The sequence below is a fragment of the Vombatus ursinus genome, unplaced genomic scaffold (assembly GCF_900497805.2).
Source record: "Vombatus ursinus unplaced genomic scaffold, bare-nosed wombat genome assembly UNPS02014959.1, whole genome shotgun sequence".
Taxonomy (NCBI): domain Eukaryota; kingdom Metazoa; phylum Chordata; class Mammalia; order Diprotodontia; family Vombatidae; genus Vombatus; species Vombatus ursinus.
In genome coordinates, this window is record NW_020954737.1 from 9,592,590 (window position 1) to 9,614,242 (window position 21,653).

A 21,653-nucleotide genomic window follows, 5' to 3' on the forward strand; every position below is an offset into this window, starting at 1 on the left:
AATATTTATCATTTTTGTTTTGTCATGTTGGCCAATCTGATGGGTGTACATCAGGGTTGTTTTGATTTGCATTTCTCTAATCAGTAGTGATTTAGAGCATTTTTTTCACATGACTATAGATGGCTTTAATTTCTTCATCTGAGAACTGCCTGTTCATATCCTTTGACCATTTATCAATTGGGGAAGATGCTCTTATTTCTTATGTGACTTTTTGCCAATCAAAGTGTCTTTAGTCTTACATCATTAAACACACTTTGCTGCCATCAACTCCCTCACTCCCTCCACAGGTAAGATTAAGATAATTTTCCCTAGGGATGTTCTGAGGATAGAATAGAAATCTGTGCAAGACACAGGCTCCCAGAAGCAAAGAAGGCAAAGATGGAAGAGTCTTTTGAATCATCTGGTTCAAGTGCTCTCATTTACAGACAGGGTAACTGAGGTCCAGAGAACATATGTGATATTATGATAATAATAATAATAAACATTTATACAGTACTTTAAAGTTTACAAAGCTCTTTGCAAATATCTCATTTTAACCTCACGATATCTCTGAGAGGCAGATGCTACTATTATCTTCATTTTATAGGTGAGGAAACTGACTTGCCCAGGGTCACCCAGCTAGTAAATATCTGAAGCGGAATTTGAAATCAGGTCTACCTGCATCTAAGTCCAAGTTACACACGATTAGTACAGATAATATGGGAACCAGAAACTAAGTGCTATGTATATCTTGATGAATGAAAAAGGGCTATTGAGTTGCATAGTAACATCTCTTGTGTTCCTTCCCTTTCCTAATTTCTTAATTTGCTAAAAATAAAATCCTTGGCATGGAGTGCTGCTGTTTAGCCTTGACAGATTCACAGGGCTTCCTGCCCGTGTCTCATCCATTGTGTCTCAGTGCAGATTTTCCTCAAGTTTTGGTCTTTAGACCTTTTTATAGACCACAGCTCATCTTATCAGATAACTAATTTCCAAAGTCTTTTCTCTTATCTCCTATAATAAACTGGTATCATGTTGACTGGCTTCCTGTCCAAGGAAACGTTTTCATATCTTTGGAACACTTCAGAAACCATTACAAGATTTTACTAGGTCATTCCATTGAGTTGGACCTGTGAAAATTTCCCAAATATTTCTTTCTTGGCTTATTTTTGACATTAGCAACTATTTTTTTTAAAAAACAAGATCTTCCTTATTTCTGGAATGTCCACACCCCTTTAAATATTTGGTTATCATGACTTTTCCACTTATTCTCCTGGGGTGACTTTGCTTCTCAGGGAAACGGATGGGAGTTCAACAAAAGATAATTACATTTGTGAGTGATATTAATGAGTGATAAAATTCTAATCCCCAGAGCCACTAGTGACTCTATGGACAGCCAAGTCAGCCAGCCTTTATAAAGCACCTCCCATGTGCCAAGCTCTGCACTAAGAAAGATTAAAAAAAAAAAAGGACCTGCTGTGGGATTTTAATTTGAGACTTGAAGTAAGCCAGGGAAGTCAGGAGTTTGAGAGTGAGAAGGGAAAGAACAGCAGGCATGGGGCACGGCTGGTGAAAATGGATAGAGTCAGGAGATGGAATGTTTTACTTCGGGATCTTACAGAATACTAGAGTTTTGAGCCTCAATATGGGAACACTTAAAGATGTTCAGACGAAATGGGAGAGACAGCTTGGCTTAATAGACAGAGTACTATGTGCTGTGAGGTCAGGAAAACTTTAGTTTAAGTCCTTTCTCAGAAGAAGCAGGGCTAGCTACTGTTCAGTCATTTTTCAGTTGTGTCCAATTCTTTGTGACTCTATTTAGGGTTTTCTGGGCAAAGATACTGGAGTGATTTGCCATTTCCTTCTCCAGCTCACTTGATAGATAAGGAAACTGAGGCAAACAGTGTTCAGTGACTTGTCCAGGGTCACGCAGCTAGTAAGCATCTGGAGAAGTTAGATTTGAGCTCAGGAAGATGAACCTTTCTGACTCAAGACCAAGCACTCTATTCACTGTGTCACCTAGCTGCCCCCCAAAGGCTATGTGCACCTGGGCAATCACAGATTCTCAGTGCTCGAGGCAATTCTCTAAGACTCTAAGTGAGTCTTAGAGGTGCTATCTGATTTTCCACACCAGTGCTCTAAATTGATGAAGGCACAGGTCAGTTAAAAACAAAGGAATGGGACAGTTAGGTGACTCAATGGATAGAGCTCTGACCTCGGAGTCAGGAGGACCTGAGTTCAAATCTGACCTCAGAGACTTGACACTTACTAGCTGTGTGACTCTGGACAAGTCACTTAACCCCAATTGCCTCAGCAAAAAAAGAAAGAAAAAACAAAACCTGTGAAAGGAAGATCTTGGTCTAGCCAGAGAAGAGAAAGGTATTATGATATTTAAGGCATTCCCCTTATTACCAGATGGTAGAAAGACAAGAGAGATGATGTATAAGAAGAGAGTCTTTGCACAAGGTAGGCCTTTGATAAATGTCAGTTGAATCAAATTTGTTAAATAAGCAAACTTAGTAGGTGATGACCAGTGTTTCTTTCAATTGATATTTTGAAAATATTTTATTCCACAGTTAATTCCAGACCTGTGCTCCTTTAGAGAAGGCATCATCTCATCCTTTAAGAGACTAGTGAGGACAACTGGCTAGGTGACACAGTAGTTAAAGCACCAGCCATGGGGTCAGGAGGACCTGAATTCAAATCTGGTCTCAGATACTTACTGTGTGACCCTGGACAAGTCACAACTCCAAATGCCTCAAAAAAAAAATAATAAAGGAAGCATTAACAAGGTAGTGACAACAATAATAACTTGTATTAAAATAATATTTTAAAGTTTTATAAAAAAACTTTCCCCATAAGAATGCTGTGTGGTGGGCTCAAAAGTTCAAGGTCTAACTCCATCTTTTATATCTCTGAGCCTTGGTAGCCATATCAGTAAAATGGAGCGGACTCTTTTTAACTCTTTAAATCTGCCTACATTGAAATGTTTTTACCACTATTGATAGAATGTAAAACATTCTGTCAATGGCGGTTGTTGACCTCACAAAGCATCACTCCTATCAGATATTGCCATGGTTGGCTTCTGGGGATGGGTGGCATTCTGTATAAACTCTCTTTTGAATGGATTTGAGGTCACATTTTCTGTGAACCCTACTCTCCACTTCAGTAAACACCACAGTGGGTCACTGCCCTTTCCTTTCTCCTCTCTCAAATTTCAAGAAATCAGAGAACCCTTTGCATCAGGAAATCTTAATGTAGGATCCATGACCTTGTTTTTTGTTTGTTTGCTTGGTTTTTTGTTTGTTTGTTTTTTAAAGGATAACTATATTTCAATATAATTAATTTCCTTTGTAATTCTGTGTATTTTATTTTATACACTTAGAAATATTATTCTGATAAGGGGCCATTGGTTTCACCAGACTACCAAAGGGGTCTAGAACACATACAAAAAGTTAATCTCTGCTCTAAGGATGCTCTCAGAAAAACCTGGAAAGACTTACATGAACTGATGCAAGGTGAAATGAGCAGAACCATGAGAATAGCAATCTTATGTGATAATCAGTTGTAAATGACTAAGCTCTTCTCAGCAATACAATGATCCAAGACAGTTCCAAAGGACTAATGATGAATTTGTTGTTCATCTCCAGAAAAATAACTGGTGGAGCCTGAATGCAGATTGAATATACTTTTTCTTTACTTTATTTTTCTTGTCTGTGTTTTCTTTCACAGCATGACTTGCATGGAAATGTGTTTGCATGACTACAATGTATAATCTATGTCAAATTTCTCACCTTCTCAATGAAAGGGAGAGGACAGAGGAAGAGAATTTGGAACTCAAAATTTGAAAAAATAATATTTAAATTGTTTTTACATGTAATCGGAAAAAAACCCAAAATGTTAAATTTTGAAAAAAGAACCCCTAATTCTAGATTGATAGACTGATACCTGCATACCCTCTTGGAGTGGTCCAGCTGCTACCCAGAACTTTGGTTCTTGGGAGTCACTCTTTTTCAACTGAGGAAGACTAACCTACCCTATTGTTAGAATTACATAACATTTGATACAAACCAACCTAGGCCCAGCTATTTTAACTTGTGGTTCCTCAGTGAAACCTGAAGGAGAAGGCCATGCCTGATTTTACCACATCCCAAAACCTTCCTGTAGAGTTGGGGAGCTTAGTTCAGAGCAAGAAGAGATCTAAGACATAAAATGCAGAGAATTTCCCTCCTGGGTGGGTCTGAAGACCTTGTAAATATACCATTTCTAGATGAGAAGCCAAGTAATTGTTTTCAGACGCCCTTCCCTGCAGAAACTGTGCGTTGGAATGAAAATGAGAAAAATGATGTGGGCCCGTTATAATCCAGAAACCCAGATCAAATTAAAATGGAATTGGCAGCGCAGGGAGGTGCGGTGGTGTGTGGCTGAAACTGACCCATTCAGCCACCTGGCAGAATGGGTCCTCACTGGCCTTACTTCAGGCTTCTAATTACCTTGAAGAACATTAGCATGTTCTTTAGTGGATAGAATTAGGAGTCAGTCCTGAGTTCCAATTCTGCCTTAGGCACTTATAAGCTGCATGATTGGAGCAAGTCATTTAACATCTCTTAGTCTCAGTTTTCTCATCTGTAAGATGGGGATAATAATAGCATCTACTTCACAGGATTGTTATGAAGACTAAATGAGATAATATATGTAAAGTGCTGTGCAAACCTTAAAACATTGTATAAATGCTAGCTATTATTATGATTGATTAATGTCATTAACTATTTATTAAATAATTTAATTTAATAGAAATAATAATGATGATGCCGAGAAGAAGAGTTAGGAGAGAGAAGAAAAGGAGGAGGAAGAGAAGAGGAGGAGGAGAAAAGGGAAAAGGAGGAAGGTCAGACATAGCAATTCAGAGAAAAAGAAGGTTTTATCCACCTTCATTCTCCAGTGTATATTTAGTTGTTATGGGCTGTTAGGCAGGCCAGAATTCCAAGGCATCACCTTCCTTGAACACCCTATCCCTTTGCATTTTGAAGGCTTCCTCTAGATCCTTATTCAAAGCTTTCTTTGGTGCAGCAGAAAGAACACGGGAATTAGAGTCAGAGGTTCTGGGTTCTAATTCCCACTCCCACCACCTGTGTGACTTTGTTCAAGTTACTGAAGATACCCTTGTGAGTGATATTAATGAGTGATAAATTTCTGATCCCCAGAGCCACTAGTGACTCTAAGGACCTAGTTCAATATCCCTTGTAATAAATTAAAAAGAAAGGGGGAAAAGTGATTCACCAAAGCCAACCAACCCATATATTCTGTGTTGCACACCATATATAGCATTCCACACCTGTAGTCCTGCACTCCTGCAAAGAAGGGAATGAGATCTATATTTTTTCCTCTCCCTTCTAGAGCCCAGCTCTGACCCTGGGGTCTTAAAGGCTATGCCAACAAAGTACATGTCTAATTAAGGCATGTCTTAGGCATGTCTAATCAAGCTGAAAAGGCTTCAAACATGGGCCAGACAGGTAAAGGGCTAATACCTGAGGACCAGCCTAGCCTGCTTCTGAAAGGATGATAAACAGAAAGGTGAGCATCAGATGATGAATTCTTGAGAGCACAGCAAATCCTGAAGCCTGCCTACTAAATTAGGACTATGGTCTGCATTAGGGCCTCCCCCCAGACTCACACACCAGTGGAATTACTGATCCTTCGATGCACAGAACTATACCACAGTAATGCCTAGAGCATGGGCCAAGTATGCTAGTACACTTTGGGGAAGCATTCTCATTGGCCCTTTCCTGAAGGTACACAAGCCTAAGGATAACAGTGAGAACTCCCTATTCCAGTCCATCCTCCACTCAGCTACCAAAGTGATCTTCCTAAAGCACAAGTCTGATCACATCACTCCCTTACTCAGTAAACTCCAGTGGCTCCCTGTCACCTTCAGGATCAAATATATGATCCTCTGTTTGGCATTCAAAGCCTTTCATAACCTGCCTTGCTCCTGACTTTTCCAGTCCTCTTACATCTTCCACCCACTCCACATACTCAGTCTGGTAGCGCTGGCCTTCTTGCTGTTTCTTGGACAAGACATTCCATCTCCCATTTTCTGACCATTGTCACTCACCTGGAATGCTCTTTCTCCTCATCTCTACCTCCCGGCTTCCTTCAAGTCCCAACTCAAATCCCAACTTTTGCATGAAGTCTTTCCCAATCCCTCTCAATTGTAATGCTCTCTCTTTGTGATTATCCCCAATTTTATATACAGTTATCTGCATGTTGTCTCCCCCATTAGACTATGGGTTCCTTGAGAGCAGGTGCTGTCTTTTGCTTTTTTTGTATCCCAAGAGTTTAGCACAGTGCCTGGCACACAGTAGATAATCAACGCTTATTGACTGACTGAGAACCAGGGATGGAATGTTGCTTCTTTAAATACCTATCTCTACACATCTCCAGGTCTCATTTTCCTCATTTATAAAATTAGGATGTTGGACTAAATTGACATCTGAGGTCCCTTCCAGCTCCAAATCTATAATCCTACACCCTTGTTACACAACAGCCTTTGCAGGTAGATAGAATGCAGGTCATATACTCAGTTACAAGATGGGAACTTGGGAGCTGGAAAGGACCATAGAGATCATCAAATCCAACCCTCCTCTTACAGATCAATAAATTGAGGCAGAGAGGTTAAAGTGTCTTGCTCAGGACTAGAACTAGCAAATGTCAGAAGCAGGATTTAAACTCAGTTTTTTCCGATTACAGGCAAGGACTCTCTTCACCATACTGCACTGCCTCAATTGTAGACAGCAGAAGCATTATTATTCTCACTTTATAGATGAGGAAACTGAATCTCAGAAAGGATGGCCTGGCTAACTAATAGATCCCCAAAGTCAGCTTTTTTTTTTTTTTTGTACTAGGGAACAGGAATAATGACCAGATCTGTGATTTCAGTAGTATAGAGGACTCCCTAGTGAAAAAAAACTCCTACTAATGCATCTTTTCAGCAACTTACAGCCATAAAGAGCTGCTTAGAGCATAGAGAGTTTATGCCAATTGCTCAAGGGTCATACAGCCAGTTCTTCCTGACATGGAGACCAATATCCTCTACACTAGAAGTTCTTGACCTTTTTTTGTATAACAGGCTGCTTTGGAAGTTTAGTAAAGTCTATGGACTCCTTCACAGAATAATGATTTGAAATGCGCAAAACAAAACACATAGGATTATAAAAGAAACCAATTATAATATGGTTATCAATTTTTCTTTTTTTTTTATTCATTTGGAACTTAAATACATAAAGACAAAAAAACCAGAACATTTCCATTCATATAGCACAACATAAAAAGATTATTCACTATAAAACCATGAATTTACATTTCATACTATTTACTTTTTTTTTTGAGAAACTTGCACATTGTTTCCAAAGTCACTCTGCTTTCTATACTTCCTTCTAAATTTTCTTTTATTCTCTATTGTGTAATTTTTACATTTTTTCCCTCCCTCCCCACCCTGCCTTAGAGATGACTACCATTAGATCAAAATATTTTTTAAAACAAGGTTCAGAACACTTTCTCTACACTATACTGCCTTTTACATTTTTCACTATAGAAGATAAATCTAGAGCCTAAAAGAATAAAAAAGTCATAACTCTTCTCAGCAATACAATGATCTAAGACAATTCCAAAAGACTCACGATGGAAAATGCTAACCATATCCAGAGAAAGAACTATGGAGTCTGAATGTAGATCAAAGCATATAACTTGCTCTTTTTTCTTTCTCATGGGTTTTCCCTTTTGTTCTGATTCTTCTTTCACAACATGACTAATGTGGAAATATGTTTAATGTGATTGTACAATGTATGACATATCAGATTACTTGTCATCTTAGGGGGAAGGATTTGTAACTCAAAATCTTATAAAAGTGAATATTGAAAACTATATATATATAATTAGAAAAAATAAAATACTATTAAGTGGGGGGGAAGAATAAAAAAATCAGCTTATGAAGAAGCTAGAGTTGGTATCCAGTCTTCTGTTGATTGGCTTGCCTATGCATTTTCTGTATCTGACATAAATCTTTTAAAAAATCTGTTTCTTTTTAAGAAAGGAAGAGGATTCTCCCTGCTCTGGTGGGACTACAGCTTGCCTCTGCAGGAGATGGGCATTGCACATCTTTTGGAATAGATTTGGGAGTTTAAAGGGCAAAGTTACTTACCCCCAATGATGGAGGAATACTGGTATGGCTCTGAGAGGAAGTGTGGGAGGGTGAGCAGGAAAGCGCCTGTGGCCAACAGGAGGCCCCCAATGCCAATGATCCGGGGCCGGTGGACACGGCTGCCAAAGTAACTGACGAAGATGATAAGGATAGCATTGCTGATCTGTGGATGAAAGCAGAGAGCATCATGTGAGATAGAACCCATCCAGGCTTACATGGTCCAAAAGCAAAGATCTCCTTATGTGTACCCAAAGAAGGTCTTACTTCTGAGGTGAATCAATACATACGTCTACAAGTATCTATTGATACTTAGTATGTGGTAAGCACTGTGGGGATACGAAGAAATGCAAAAACAATTCCTGATTTCAAGTAGCTTACTTTTTAACAGGGGACACAACATTCCTAGAAATAGATACATAATACTAGCTAACATTTACATAGTGCTTGGCCAGCTAGGTGGCTCAATGGATAAAGTGCTGGGTCTAAAAGACTCATCTTCCTGAGTCCAAATCTGACTTCAGACACTTCCCAGCTATGTGACTCTGGGCAAGTCACTTAACCCTGTTTACTTCAGTTTCCTCATCTGTGAAATAAGCTGGAGAAAGAAATGGAAAACCACTCCAGTATCCTTGCCAAGAAAATCCTTAAATGGAATCATGAAGAGTTAGACATGACTGAAAAGACTGAGCAACAACAAGGGAGCAGGGAATCACTGGAAGTGATAATGATGTGAAAAAAGAAAGTGACACCAATAAGACATCTAAAAAGAAAATAGCAAAAACATAATAACCCTTGACCCGGAACTCCAGAACCCAGCCTGCCCACATTTCTCTTCACTTTTCAAAGGTACTTGGTGTTTCAGCCATTTCTTGGGGGAAAAAAAACTTGGGACAAAAGCAGGGAAATTTCCATTCATCAGGCAGTAAAACAGAGTCACAATTTGAATCCCCATACCCAAGTCCCTCCCCTTGCCTCCTGCTCAGCTCCTTGACCCTAGGTCCAGGACAAGTGAGCACTTACCTCATTTAAACTGGAGATAAAGCCAGAGGAAGAGCTGGAGAGGCCAAAGCGCTTCTCAATGGTGGTGAGGCTGCTCTTGAAGTAGGCACTGTAGAGGAGCTGACACAATTGTAAGAGCCCATGACAAAGCACAAACACCTGTCAGAGACAAAATGCACAGCAGCCAGTCAGTCACTTCCATCCCCAGCCTCCCTTGGCTCTGGGCTTCCTCACCCACCATGGACAGAGACCTGCCCTGAGAGGCCTGCTCCAGGCTCCACCAATAACTCTCTGAGTGACGGTGGGTATTTAACCCTTCTGGGTTGGATCTTCCTCACCTGTAAAGGGTGGGGCTCGTCTGAGGGACCTCTCAAGTCCCTTCAAGATCTCACATTCTATGATATCTACTGTCCCATTCCAAAGGTCAGCAAAAGGGCCTTTGCCCAAGTATTCTGGGTCTGGTCTTGGATAGACACAGAGAAGAGAAACTAAAATCACCACCAACTCACAAAGAAAAGCCAGCAGAGTTGAAGTTCTGTAAGAAGACAGTAGATATTCAGTTATTATTTTTATTTAAAAAACAAACCTTTTTTTTCAAAATAACATACAACGAATCTCAACAAAAAATTAAATTGAAAATAACAAAATACATCAAACTCTAAGTGCCTATTTATATTTTGATAAAAGGTTTAAAATATGTGTGCCTTAGTAAAAGAATAACAATAATACTTCATTTTGTCTGTGCCTTTCTTGGATCTCTGGCTACATTTTTAGACTAGAATAAACACCTAACAAGGTTCCAACAGGTTAGGTGAGTAATTAGGCTAGAGATGAGATAACCTCTGGAATCTAAGGCTAAAGCACCACGTTTAATTCTCCTGGCAATCTCAGATCCCCAAAATGATTCTCCCAGCTCCATTTGTGTTAGTGGCAGTACTATTCCCCGCCCATCACATACTAAGCTCCACAGCAAGAGTCATTAACCCTTTTTGTGCCTTGGATTCCTTTGGCAATTTGCTGAAGCCTAAGGACCCCTTGTAAGAATCATGTTTTTAAATGCATAAGTTAAAAATACATGGATTTATAAAGGAAACCTATTATATTGAAATAGTTTTAAAGAATATCAAGTCTGAGTTAAGAACCCTTGATTTAGAGGGTCCAGATCACCACTCAATGATCCCTTGGGTAATATTAATCCTCCAAGGAAAGGAGTATATGTGGGAGAAGATGGGAAAGTGATTCTATTTTGTAATCTGACATTCTCTTTCAGTTATTGCAGAACTGGAATCTCAAATGAACAAATTAGTGCTACATTCTCATGTTCTTTTCATTCCAAAGCTTAGCCTCACTCCTCTTCAGAACTCCTTATTCCAAATAATAGGACCAAAGCCAAGATTCCATGTTGCCTCTCCCACCTGGACAAAGTCAGGGCTTAGAGTGGCCAGTTCCGGCTCCCAGACATGCCTTCACAAGTGGTCATTCCTGTCAGGTAGGAGGACAGAAAACAATTTCTATCCCACGAAGGGGGAAGGAGGAGAATAGCATTTATACAGTACCTAATACACTCCAGGCACTGTACTAAGCCTTTACAAATATCCCATTTGATCCTTACAACAACTCTGGGAAATAGGGGTTGTTATTATCCCCGTTTTATAGTTGAAGAAACTGAGATAAACTGAGGTTAAGTGACTTGCCCAGCTAGTAAGTGAGGCCAGATTTGAACTCAGGTCTTCTTGCTGATAGATTAAAAGGTCTACTTTTCCATCTCAGAACCATAGTAGCCCACTTTCCTCTTTCTGATGAGACAGCAAGTAACCCCTTCCCAAGACCCCTTCCATCTCAGGTCTTCCCCATGCATACAAATTCTCACCACCAGAGTCCTTGGCACTCTTAAATGGTCTAACGTCAGAAATAGATGTGATTTTTTCAGTTAAATGATATTAAAGAAAAGGCATTATTACCATCTGTTTTGCTACTATACCCTATGGACCATGGGACCTTTCCACCTGACTTGTAACTGAAATCTCCTCCATGTGTTGTCTCCCCATAGTAAAATGAGTTTCTTAAGAACAGGGGCTATCTTGAGTTCTAGTTCTACCTCTAGTACTTGGCACATAATAAGTGCTTAATAAATATTCATTCATTCCTGTACTCCGGGGAACTCAAAACTTGGCTGGATCAGCCCCTTTGAAACATAAGAAAAGAGGCAGCCTCTCAGGCCAGTCCACGAACATGAGCCAAGAGACAAGGCTCTCCCTCCATTCCAATAAAACCTTCCTGACCCTAGAAGGGAAACGGGAGCTGTTGTAAGGGAGCAGTGTCTTTGGAGGAGTAATTGAGTGAATGTGGGAAAGTATGTGTATCCTGTAGTGAGGGGGGAGCAGTTCATATCAGGAAATGGGATGAGAAAACAAAAGTATAACCATCATTATGTACAGGGAGCTTCTGAGCTTTGTCACTCTAATAGTCTCTGGGTTCCAGAACCTCACAGACACAATTCTTTGTCTAGCAGGGTAAGGGTAGCTAATGGACAACAGAATTGAGGAGAGATAGAGACGGAGACAGTAAGAAAGAGATAAAGATAGAAACAGAGTGAGAGAGACCCAGAGAGAGACTGAGACACACATAAACAAAGAAAGAGGGGATATGCAGTGTGAATGTATTTCAGAGGAAAAAGAGAATGTGTGGATGTAAATCTTGGCAGGGACCCTGACCACTCTATAGATAGGAAGTCCCACCCAAGATAATGCTTCTGTTTTTCTGGCTTGAGGGGCTTGACTTCTATTAGAATTGCTGACCCAGAGCCTAGCTCTGTCTGCAATGCTGAGAGACCATAATGCTATACAGAATAAATACACGGTTATTAGAGAGGGAATTGGTTGTCCTTCAGTAGCAAAGAGGACCAAAATGACATCACTAGACGATGTCTTTTGACTAATGGATAAATTGGATTTAAGGGGGACAGAGTTGCATAGTCATTGGCTTCACTCCGTCTTTCAGAGTCATCAAAGTCCAGTGACAGGACAGAAGTCAAGACTACTGGTGATGGCCCAGGATGCATTAGGTGACCTTGGCATCTTCGATGTCTGACCAAGCTCTAAGCTCTCCATAGCACCTGCTTCAGCTGCCTTTACGGCCATTGGAACAAATTGTTCTTATTTACCCATTCCACCAAGGGGGAAACCTTCACTTGCTTGGAGTAGACACCCCTCCCAACTCACTGATGGATTTGAAACCCCTCAGTTACCCTCAATCTTGTTTAGTCCATCTGCCTAAACAACCACGTTGTGGCTGCTGAACATGCTACAGCTTCCTGGAGCCACAGGTGACAGTTGGGTGAATCAAGTGGACACCAAAGGTGGATAAGCAGCCCTGAAAAGAGCTCAGTAGCCCACATAGCAGAGATGCTAGTCTTTCCTAAACACCCCAAGAGAGGGAGTATACACTACACAGACAGGGGATTCTTTTAGCAACAAGGGACCTATTTAAACCACATCCTTTTGGCTATTGTGTGCTGGTCAATTCTGAAACCTAGAGAAGTAATGGCTGGCACTGGGTATTATACAGACAGGGAACTTTGACTACTGAGGAATCCTGTTGGATTGTATTTAAACCGTAAGTCCACCATTCTTCCTACCAACAGGTGTGTGACTCAGCTCTGCATCACACAATTCCAAGACTGAAACTGGACCGATTTCAAGACCCGTACAGGAATGAATAAATGAAAGTAGCTCTGACTACTTAAGGCCATTTGGTTGCTGCTAACTTCTCCCATCTCCATGTATTCTTCAATAAAGCTAATGTCAGAAAACCAACTGTGAAGACATTCTACTGTGTCAGGCAACAGAAACATTTTGAACTCAGATCTAAGACTTTTCTCCAAGTTGTATTTAATGAACCCTAAAGGGTCCACTGAAAACTAATTGAGACAATTAAACTTCAGCAAAGTTGCAGGATATAAAATAAATCCACACAAATCATCAAAATTTCCATACAATATCAATAAAACGCAGCAGGAAGAGATAGATAAATGTAACTGAAAAAAACTACAGGTTGTATAAAACCCTTAGGAGTCTACCTGCCAAGATATATACAAGAGGCATATAAATACAACTACAAGCCACTGTTTACAGAAATAAAGACAGGCATAAATAAATGGAGAAGTATTAATTGCTAATGGGTAGGATGAGTCCAAAAGTTGCAAAGTATTACTTTATACAATGAGGAAACATAATAACAGAGTTCAAGTTCTATATTCATTGCTGGAGTCATTGTGTGTGTACTATTTTTTTGGCCGTGCTTTCCTCAGTCTGCATCATTTCATATATCTTTGCAATGTTTCTTTACATTTTCATATTCATAATTCCCTATGGTATAGTAATATTTCATTACATCCATATACTGTAATTTATTCAGCTATTTCCCAATTATTGGGCATGTATTTAGTTTATCCATTTCACAATGGATAGAGTGTTGGGCCTGGATTAGGAAAACATCTTCCTGAGTTCAAATCTGGCCTCTGACCCTTATTAGCTGTGTGGCCCTGGGCAAGTCACTTAACCCTGTTTACCTCAGTTTCCTCATCTGTAAAATGAACTGGAGAAGGAAATGGCAAAGCACTGGAATATTCAAGAAAACCCCAAATGGGGTCACTCTGAAACAACTCAACAACATTTGGTTTCTAGTTTTTGTTAGCACAACTAATGATGTTATAAGTATTTCTATACATATGAGTCTTTTCTTGCTGTCAGTAACCTTCTTGGGATATTGTTCCAGGAGGAGGAACCATTTAGGAATTTTTCTTGCATGATCCCAAATTGTTTTTTAGAATGGTTGAACTAATTCACTTGTGTATCAACAATACCTTTAAATTTGTTTTAATTTTTAAACAACCTTCATTTCCAAATGGCAATATAGAAAGAGAGGGAAAAAGCAGTTAAGGAAAAGCTACCAAACATAACTATTCTGACTGTATATGCAACATTTCCCCACCTGTAGTCCCTCCACCTCCACAAAGAAAGGAGAAAGGTTCATTGTCTTGACTCTTCTCCTGGGCTGTTTGATTATTATAATTGGCATAGGATTATAACTATAAAGCTGAAAAGGACCTTAGAATCCATCAGAGCCAACCTTCTCATTTTATAGATGAGGAAACTGAGGCATAGAGAAGTTAAGTGACATTAAGAGTCTGAATCAGGATTTGAACTCAGGTCTTCCTGACTCCAAGCTCAGTATTGTGTCACCTAGTTGCTTCTTTTATACAACATTTAGTTTCATTATTTTGTTGTTCTTTCCATTTGCTTTCTTGTATTTATAGTATATCATGTTTTCCTGTTTCTGTTTACTTCACAGCATTTCGTAAGTCTTCCTATGCTTCTCTGAATTATTCACTTTCATTATTTCTTACAGAACAGTAATATCCCATTACATTCTTGTACCACAATTTGGTTAGTCATTCCTCAATCAATGAGCATCTATTTTGTTTTTAACTCTTTGTTGACACAAAAAATGCAACTATGAACATTTTTCTCTATCTGGGACTTTGCTTTCCCTCCATGACCCTCCTTGGGGTCATATGCATACCAATGGAATCTCTGGAATAAGAATATGTCTTTTTCCTCAGAACCCTTCCAACTAGGAGCTCTTTTCATTATGATTTATCCTTCTTCCTCCCTTCTTTATCTTCTTTTTTTCTTTCCTTTCTTCCTCTTTATCTTCTTTTTTTTTCTTTTCTTCCCTTCTCCTTTCCTCTCAGACCTTAAATTCAATTCTAATTACCCCACTCCTACTTCATTCAGATCATCAGACTAATCCTGAATTAACAAACAACTAATAATCGACTTTACTAGAACTTTGTGGTTAAAGTAGGTGGAGTGGGAGAGAATTGCATGTCCCAGATTCTTTTACTGAAAGGTACATCATGTACTAACATTGTTTAGAAATGACTCTGATGTCTTGACATTTACAGTAAAGACCAGAATTCCTACTCTCCCTGACCACCCCCCCCCCCTTGAGATTCCCTGGATAGCTTTCCATCCCAGCCTGGAACCTTCTCTCTTTGGGCAAGGTGAGGCAACCTCGCTCTCTTCAGGTCTTGATACATTCCAGGACTGCCATAAACTTGGCAGCATCTAAAATCCCTAGGCACCAACTTGGTAAGACAGCTAGGAAGCAGGAATGTGGTTTGGGGGCAAGGAAGGGCAAGTGAAGAGACATGCACCAGCTCCAAAAGTTTTGAAGCCATTTTTCTGGCATAGCATTGCCAGTCACAGGAAAGGTCTGATCTTCTTGGCAAAGATTTTTCATCATTCTTTCTGTAGATTGCCTGGAATTATATGCATCAAAACAATATTTTTTTATGTCTTACATGGGGTAGGAGAATCCTATATTGAGAAATCGCTCAATCAACAAGTATTACCTGAGGGTCTGCTATGTACCTAGCATTGTTCAAAATGGAGATCAAACCCATTACCACCCTAGAGATTGGCTTGGGAGGGGGGGAGACAAGGGCAGAAAGGAGGAGGGAAGAACAGTAGAATTGGGACTGTTGTACCTTGGTAGTGGAAATCAGGGTCACTGGGTAGATCAACAGTGGTAATATTCCACAAATTACCTTCATTTAATGATGGGAAAGTTTCTAGAGGAGATAGAATTATGGGAAGTTTTAAGAATGAAATGGAAAAAGGAAATTACTTATTAAGTGCTTGCTATTTGTGAAGTACTATGCCAGGCGTGGGAAGCTGTGGCCTCGAGGCCACATGTGGCCCTCGAGGTCCTCAAGTGCGGCCCTTTGACTAAATCCAAACTTCACAGCGAAGGGCCCCACTTGAGGACCTTATGTAGCCTTGAGGCCACAGGTTCCCCACGTATGCTAAGTGCTGGGGTACAAATAGGAAATTGAGACAGTCTTTACTCTCAAGGAGCTCACATTCTAACTGAGGGAAACAACTCATAATGAAAAATTCATCTTCAGCTCATGGCAGATGGAAAGACCAAGTGGTGTTCAGACAGGGAAGATTGCAGGGTAGATGTCAAAGCCCAGAGATCATTGGGGAATAATGATAGAGTAGATGGTCCTGTACCAAGAAGAGAGTGGATTCAAGGATTAGAATAGAGTGGGGAGGGGCAGCTAGGTGGCCCAGTGGATACAGCACCGGCCCTGGAGTCAGGAGGACCTGAACTCAAATCCGGCCTCAGACACACAACACTCACTAGCTGTGTGACTCTGGGCAAGTCACTTAACCCCAATTGCCTCACCAAAAAACAAACAAAAAAAGTAATAGAGTGGGGCTCTGGTATTGCTCCAGCTAAGATGGAAAGGGGGTGGTAGTCAGCATCAAGCTGACAGTGAAAGAAGGAAGGCAAAGATGGATGGGGAACATGCATGTTAGTGGTTGGCCAACAAAAGGAATAAATCACCAACCTCCTATGTCACTATGCTATGACTATGCTATGTCAATAACTTATTCCTGGGTCCCTAAAATGATTTTGTGAATTTCTGAAATTAAGAAGCCCTGTTCTCAGTCTTTGGGGAATAAGTCTCCTAAAATGCTGTAAGCCAGGCCTGCTTGAATGTGGGCCCACATTCATCAGGCCATTTCTATTGGAACTGGTTGCCTACATATGAGAGAAAGGATCTTTTCTCCAGCATGTGCTCCCCATCTGGTGATATGGGAAGAACACAGTATTTAGAGTCAGAAGATCTATTCTAGCTTTCAATTCAAATTCCAGCTTTCTCATTTACTACCTGTGTGACCTTGGGCTAGCTATTTCCCTTCTCTGGATGTCAAGTGGCCCTCTAGGTCTGAATCCAAACATCACAGAAAAAATCCCCTTAATAAAAGGATTTGTTCTGTAAAACTTGGACTCAGTCAAAAGGTTGCACCCGAGGACCTAGAAGACCACATGTGGCCTCAAGGCCACAAGTTCCCCATCCCTGGACTAGGTGATCCCTATGCAATGGCCCTAAAAGGGAAATGACTTGATCAAAGATATACATTAAAGGGCAGCAAGGTGGTGCAATGGATAGCGCATGGGGCCAAGGGTCAGGAAGAGTTCAAATCCAGCCTCAGACATTTACTAGCTGTTGTAACTATACTCAAGTCACATAACCCTGTTTGCCTCAGTTTCCTCATCTGTAAAATGAGTTGGAGAGGGAAATGGCAAACCAATCTAGTATCTTTGCCAAGAAAGCTCCAAATGGGGTCATGAAGAGTCAGAAACAACTGAACAAGAACAATAATAATGCATTAAAGAAGATAACTCTTATGTAGATTGAATTGAAGAGGCCAGTTCCTGACTGCAGGGAGATTAGTTAACAGGCCATCATGAGAGTCCATGTATAAGCTACATAGGGTACCTCTGAAGAGATCAATTCAATGTTCCTCATCTGTCATATCTCTGACTCCACATACTAGCCTGGTGTTATTAACTTTCAGTGGAACCTCCAGTCACTCAGACCTCCTGGCTTCACCCAGTTGTCCATTTGACTACTTCAACACAGCCTTCTTCATCCTCAGAGGATTATAGCCTTAAAGTCTGAAAGGACCTTAAAAGTCATTGAGGTCAGCCTGCTCATTTTAGAGTTGAGGAACTGAGGCCAAGAAAGATTGGGTGACTTATTCAGGTGACATACACACAAGTCTGAGGTGGAATTTGAACACAGGCCTTCATGATTAGAGGGCTGGGCCTAAAAGACTCATCTTCCTGAGTTCAAATCTGGCCTCAGACACTTAGTAGCTGTGTGACCCTGGGTAAGTCACTTACTCCCATTTGCCTCAGTTTCCTCACCTATACAATGAGCTGGAGAAGGAAATGGCAAACCACTCCAGTATCTTTGTCAAGAAAACCCCAAATGGGGTCACAAAGAGCGAGACACAATTGAAAACAACACTTGATGATTTCAAGGTCAGCACTCTATCTACTACAGCATGTACTCTCTCATCCCTAAGTTGATCTGCATTCCACCAAGCCCTAGAGTGTGACCCTTCACAACTCTGACCTTTGCTTCGTACACTGCTTCTTAGCAGCCAGAGAAACATGGAGCTATGCAGGATTGGGTCACATCTGGGTGTAAACTCCCTTATTTATTTCCATCTTCAAGGAAGGGACCTCTTGGGCAAACCACTGGCAACTTTGGGCCTTAGTTTAGTTATTGGTAAAATGAAAGGATTATATCAGATAATTTATTAGGTCCCTTCCAGGACCAACTTTCTTCTGCTCCATTGACGTTTAACCATTTATTTTCCCTGCCCTCTCAGAAGGAAGGAGATGTCCTTTCTCTAAAACTAAATCTTCCACCTATACTCTCTTAACATCTGCCCCCTCATTTTAGAGATGAGGAACTGAGGCCAAAAGAGATTAGGTGCTTAAAATTCTTTTAATTTTAAATTAAAAAAAAATTCTTTCCCACCTGGAATCTCTAACCCAGGGGTGGGGAACCTGTGGCCTTGAGGCCACATGTGGCCCTCTGGGTCCTCAAGTGTGGCCCTTTGACTGAATATGAACTTCACAGAGCAAATTCCTTTGGGATTCAGTCAAAGAGCCGCACTTGAGCCCTAGAGGGTTACATGTGGCCTGGAGCAAAGTTTCCCCATCCCTGCCCTAGCTCTTCAAATGATATCAATAAGTATTTTTTAGAGCGGCATTTTTATTCCTTCCCTCTCAAACATCTTTGATCTCTCCTTCCTCTCTGCCTTCAAACAAGCATAATTTCCCTCATCTCGAAAATGAAAAAAAAAAACATCCTTTATTAGTCTTGCCTAGTCCCCCTCTTTCCTTTCAAGACCACACCTCTTGAACAAGTTGTTGGTGTCTCTGCCTCTGTTTCTCTTCTGCTCATTTCCTCTGGCTTGGGAATCTCTTTCCTGAAAATGCTCTTTACTAGGTAAAGTTTAACCTCCGTCTAAGTCCAGCAAATGCCCTTATCTCAGCTTCATTCTCCTCAGCCTCTCAGGAGCAATGGAACACTGTTAAATCCTTCTTTTATGAGAATCTCTCTTTCCATTTCATGATCTAACAAGCGACAAGGATCAAAAAAGATAAAATGGGTAATTTTCATCATATACAATTTTAAAGTTTTCTTTTCTGTACAAATGAAACCAAAGTAGTTCAAAGTAGAAAGGAAACAGTTACCTGAGAAAAAAATATTTGCAGCAAGTTTCTCTGATAAAGTTCTCATATACAAGAAATATAAGGAACTGATTCAAATACAATGTGTTCCAAAAGTCTTAGTGCAGTTTTAAGCAATGAAAGCTTACATAGTTCAAGATAATTTAAAGTGATTTTAAGCTATTGTTGTTGTTGTTGTTTGTTCTTTTTTTCTAGAAGAGGACCATGACATCAGAGAAGTGTTGCTATGACAAGAAAATGAATTGGATTTAAGTGAGGGAGGGTTGTGTAAAATCACCAGTCTCATTTTCTCTTCTGGAGCCATCTGGGTCTAGTGGCCAGTTATAGATCTGGACAATTGGGGATGTCTCAGGATGAAGTGGGGGACCTTGGCCTTTCCAAGCTAAGGTCTTTAACAGGTCTCAACTTGACTGAGGCAATATCCATACAATGACTAAAGCTTAATAAGAAACAAGGCAGAGAATGGCCTCTTTACCTAGTTAAAAAAAAAAAATGGATCTCGGAAGGGAAGACCTTCAGGCTTTCTAGCCAAAATAGAAACAACTGCTATTTACATTCATTCTGAGTCAATCAGGGCCCAAACAATGACCAAGGAGGGATTGTCCTGGGACCCATTGTTGGCTAATCAATGAGAGCCAGAGTATGGGCAGCTAGGTGGTCCAGTGGAGAGAGTGCCAAGCCTTAAGTCAGGAAGATACATCTCCCTGAGTTCAAATCTGGCCTCAGACACTTATAAGTTGTGTGACCTTGGACAAGTCACTTAACCCTATTTGCCTCAGTTTCCTCACCTGTAAAATGAGTTGGAAGAAGGAAAAATACCACTCCAGTATCTCTGCCAAGAAATACCCAAATGGGGTCACTAAGAGTTGGACACGATTGAAACAACTGAACAACGGTAAAGCTTAAATTAGAATCAAGACTTTTGGAACATTCTATGGATAAGAACAAGAGATCTTTTCCAGCAGGCAAATGATCAACAAATATGAACAGGCTGTTAACAAAGGAGAAAAAGCTGAACATATGAATCATATGAACAAAGCTTCAAATCACTAACAATTAGAAAAAACTCTTAGAACGACCTCATATCCATCTGATTGGCACAGATAAGAAGAGTAAAAAATCACAAGTGTAAGAGAGGCTGACAAAGGGAAGTGAGCAGAGGGGAAGGATTCCTATAGGACAACAACATTGTAAAGACAAACAGCTCTGACTTCGGAACTCTGAACAGCACAATGACCAACCATGATCCCAGAGGACTCATGAGAAAACATGCCGCCTACCTCCAACAGAAAGCTGATGGACTCCAAGCACAGATTGAGGCTTGAGGCATATTTTTTTTTAGATATAGCTAATGCAGGAATTTTTTTTTTTGCTTGACTGCACATGTTTTTAATGAGTTTGTTTTTCTTACATTCTCAGTGGAGGAGGTGGGAAAGAGAGAATTCAGAACTGAAAATAAAATAAAATTGAATTTAATAAATAAATACATTTTGTCAAGAGTCTGAATCATAGACCTAGAACTGGAAGGGATTCCAGAGGTCATCTAGCCTAACTCCTTCATTTTCCAGATGAGGAAACTGAGGCCCATGGAAGTTAAATGACTTGTCTAATGTAACATCAGTATATTTCAGAATTTTTTTTTTTAATGACTAGATTTCACTCTTTTAGCTTGCAGATCACTCATGGGTGCAATCTTTCTTTATGATTTGATCATAAACAGATAGAAGACGCAGGGGAGCCAGAAGATATGGCAGAGTATCCTGCAATATAAAAACTCTAGATTTGGGGTCAGATAGCTTGCACCAAGGGCAGCTTAGTGGTGCAATAGATAGAGCTCTGAGCCTGAAGTCAAGAAGACCTGAATTCAAATCTGGCCTCAGACATTTACTACTATGTGACCCTGGGCAAGTCACTTAACCCTGTTTGCCTTTGTTTTCTCATCCTTAAAATATGCTGCAGAAGGAAATGGAAAATCATTCTAGTATCTTTATCAAGAAAACCCTAAATGGAGTCAGAAATAGTTGGACACAACTGAACAACAACAACAACAGCCTGTGTATGAATTCTAGTTCTGCTTCTCACTACTTATGTGACCTTAACTAAGTCATTTCTTATCTCTCTCTGCTTCAGCTTACTTTTCTGGAAAATGAAAAGATGATCTTTGGAGGTTCCTTACAGTTCTGGGGCCTACAATTCTAGTATTCCTATCTGACAAAGAGACTAGAAAGGCAAAAATTAAAGTCATCCTACAATTGGTTCAAAAAGCCTAATTAAGTGTATAGACGAATAGTTGTGATTGAGGTGGGAAAAAGCCACTATTGTCTGTGAAAAGCTGGAAGAGCTT

At 40.2% G+C, this 21,653-nt stretch overlaps 1 protein-coding gene across 2 annotated transcripts in view; it reads right to left on the reverse strand.

Moving 5' to 3' along the window:
• SLCO2A1 (solute carrier organic anion transporter family member 2A1) overlaps positions 1 to 21,653 on the reverse strand; it is a 149,377-nt gene that overhangs the window by 71,432 nt on the left and 56,292 nt on the right. For both annotated transcript variants that reach the window (XR_003567602.1, XM_027845179.1), the window contains exons 2-3: positions 9,200 to 9,337; positions 8,180 to 8,342 (exon numbers count right to left, since the gene is read on the reverse strand). Coding sequence is in view for 1 of the 2 variants with exons in the window: in XM_027845179.1 (XP_027700980.1) it covers positions 8,180 to 8,342; positions 9,200 to 9,337 (301 nt within the window). In the remaining variant the exon portion in view is untranslated. The remainder of the gene's footprint in view (positions 1 to 8,179; positions 8,343 to 9,199; positions 9,338 to 21,653) is intronic.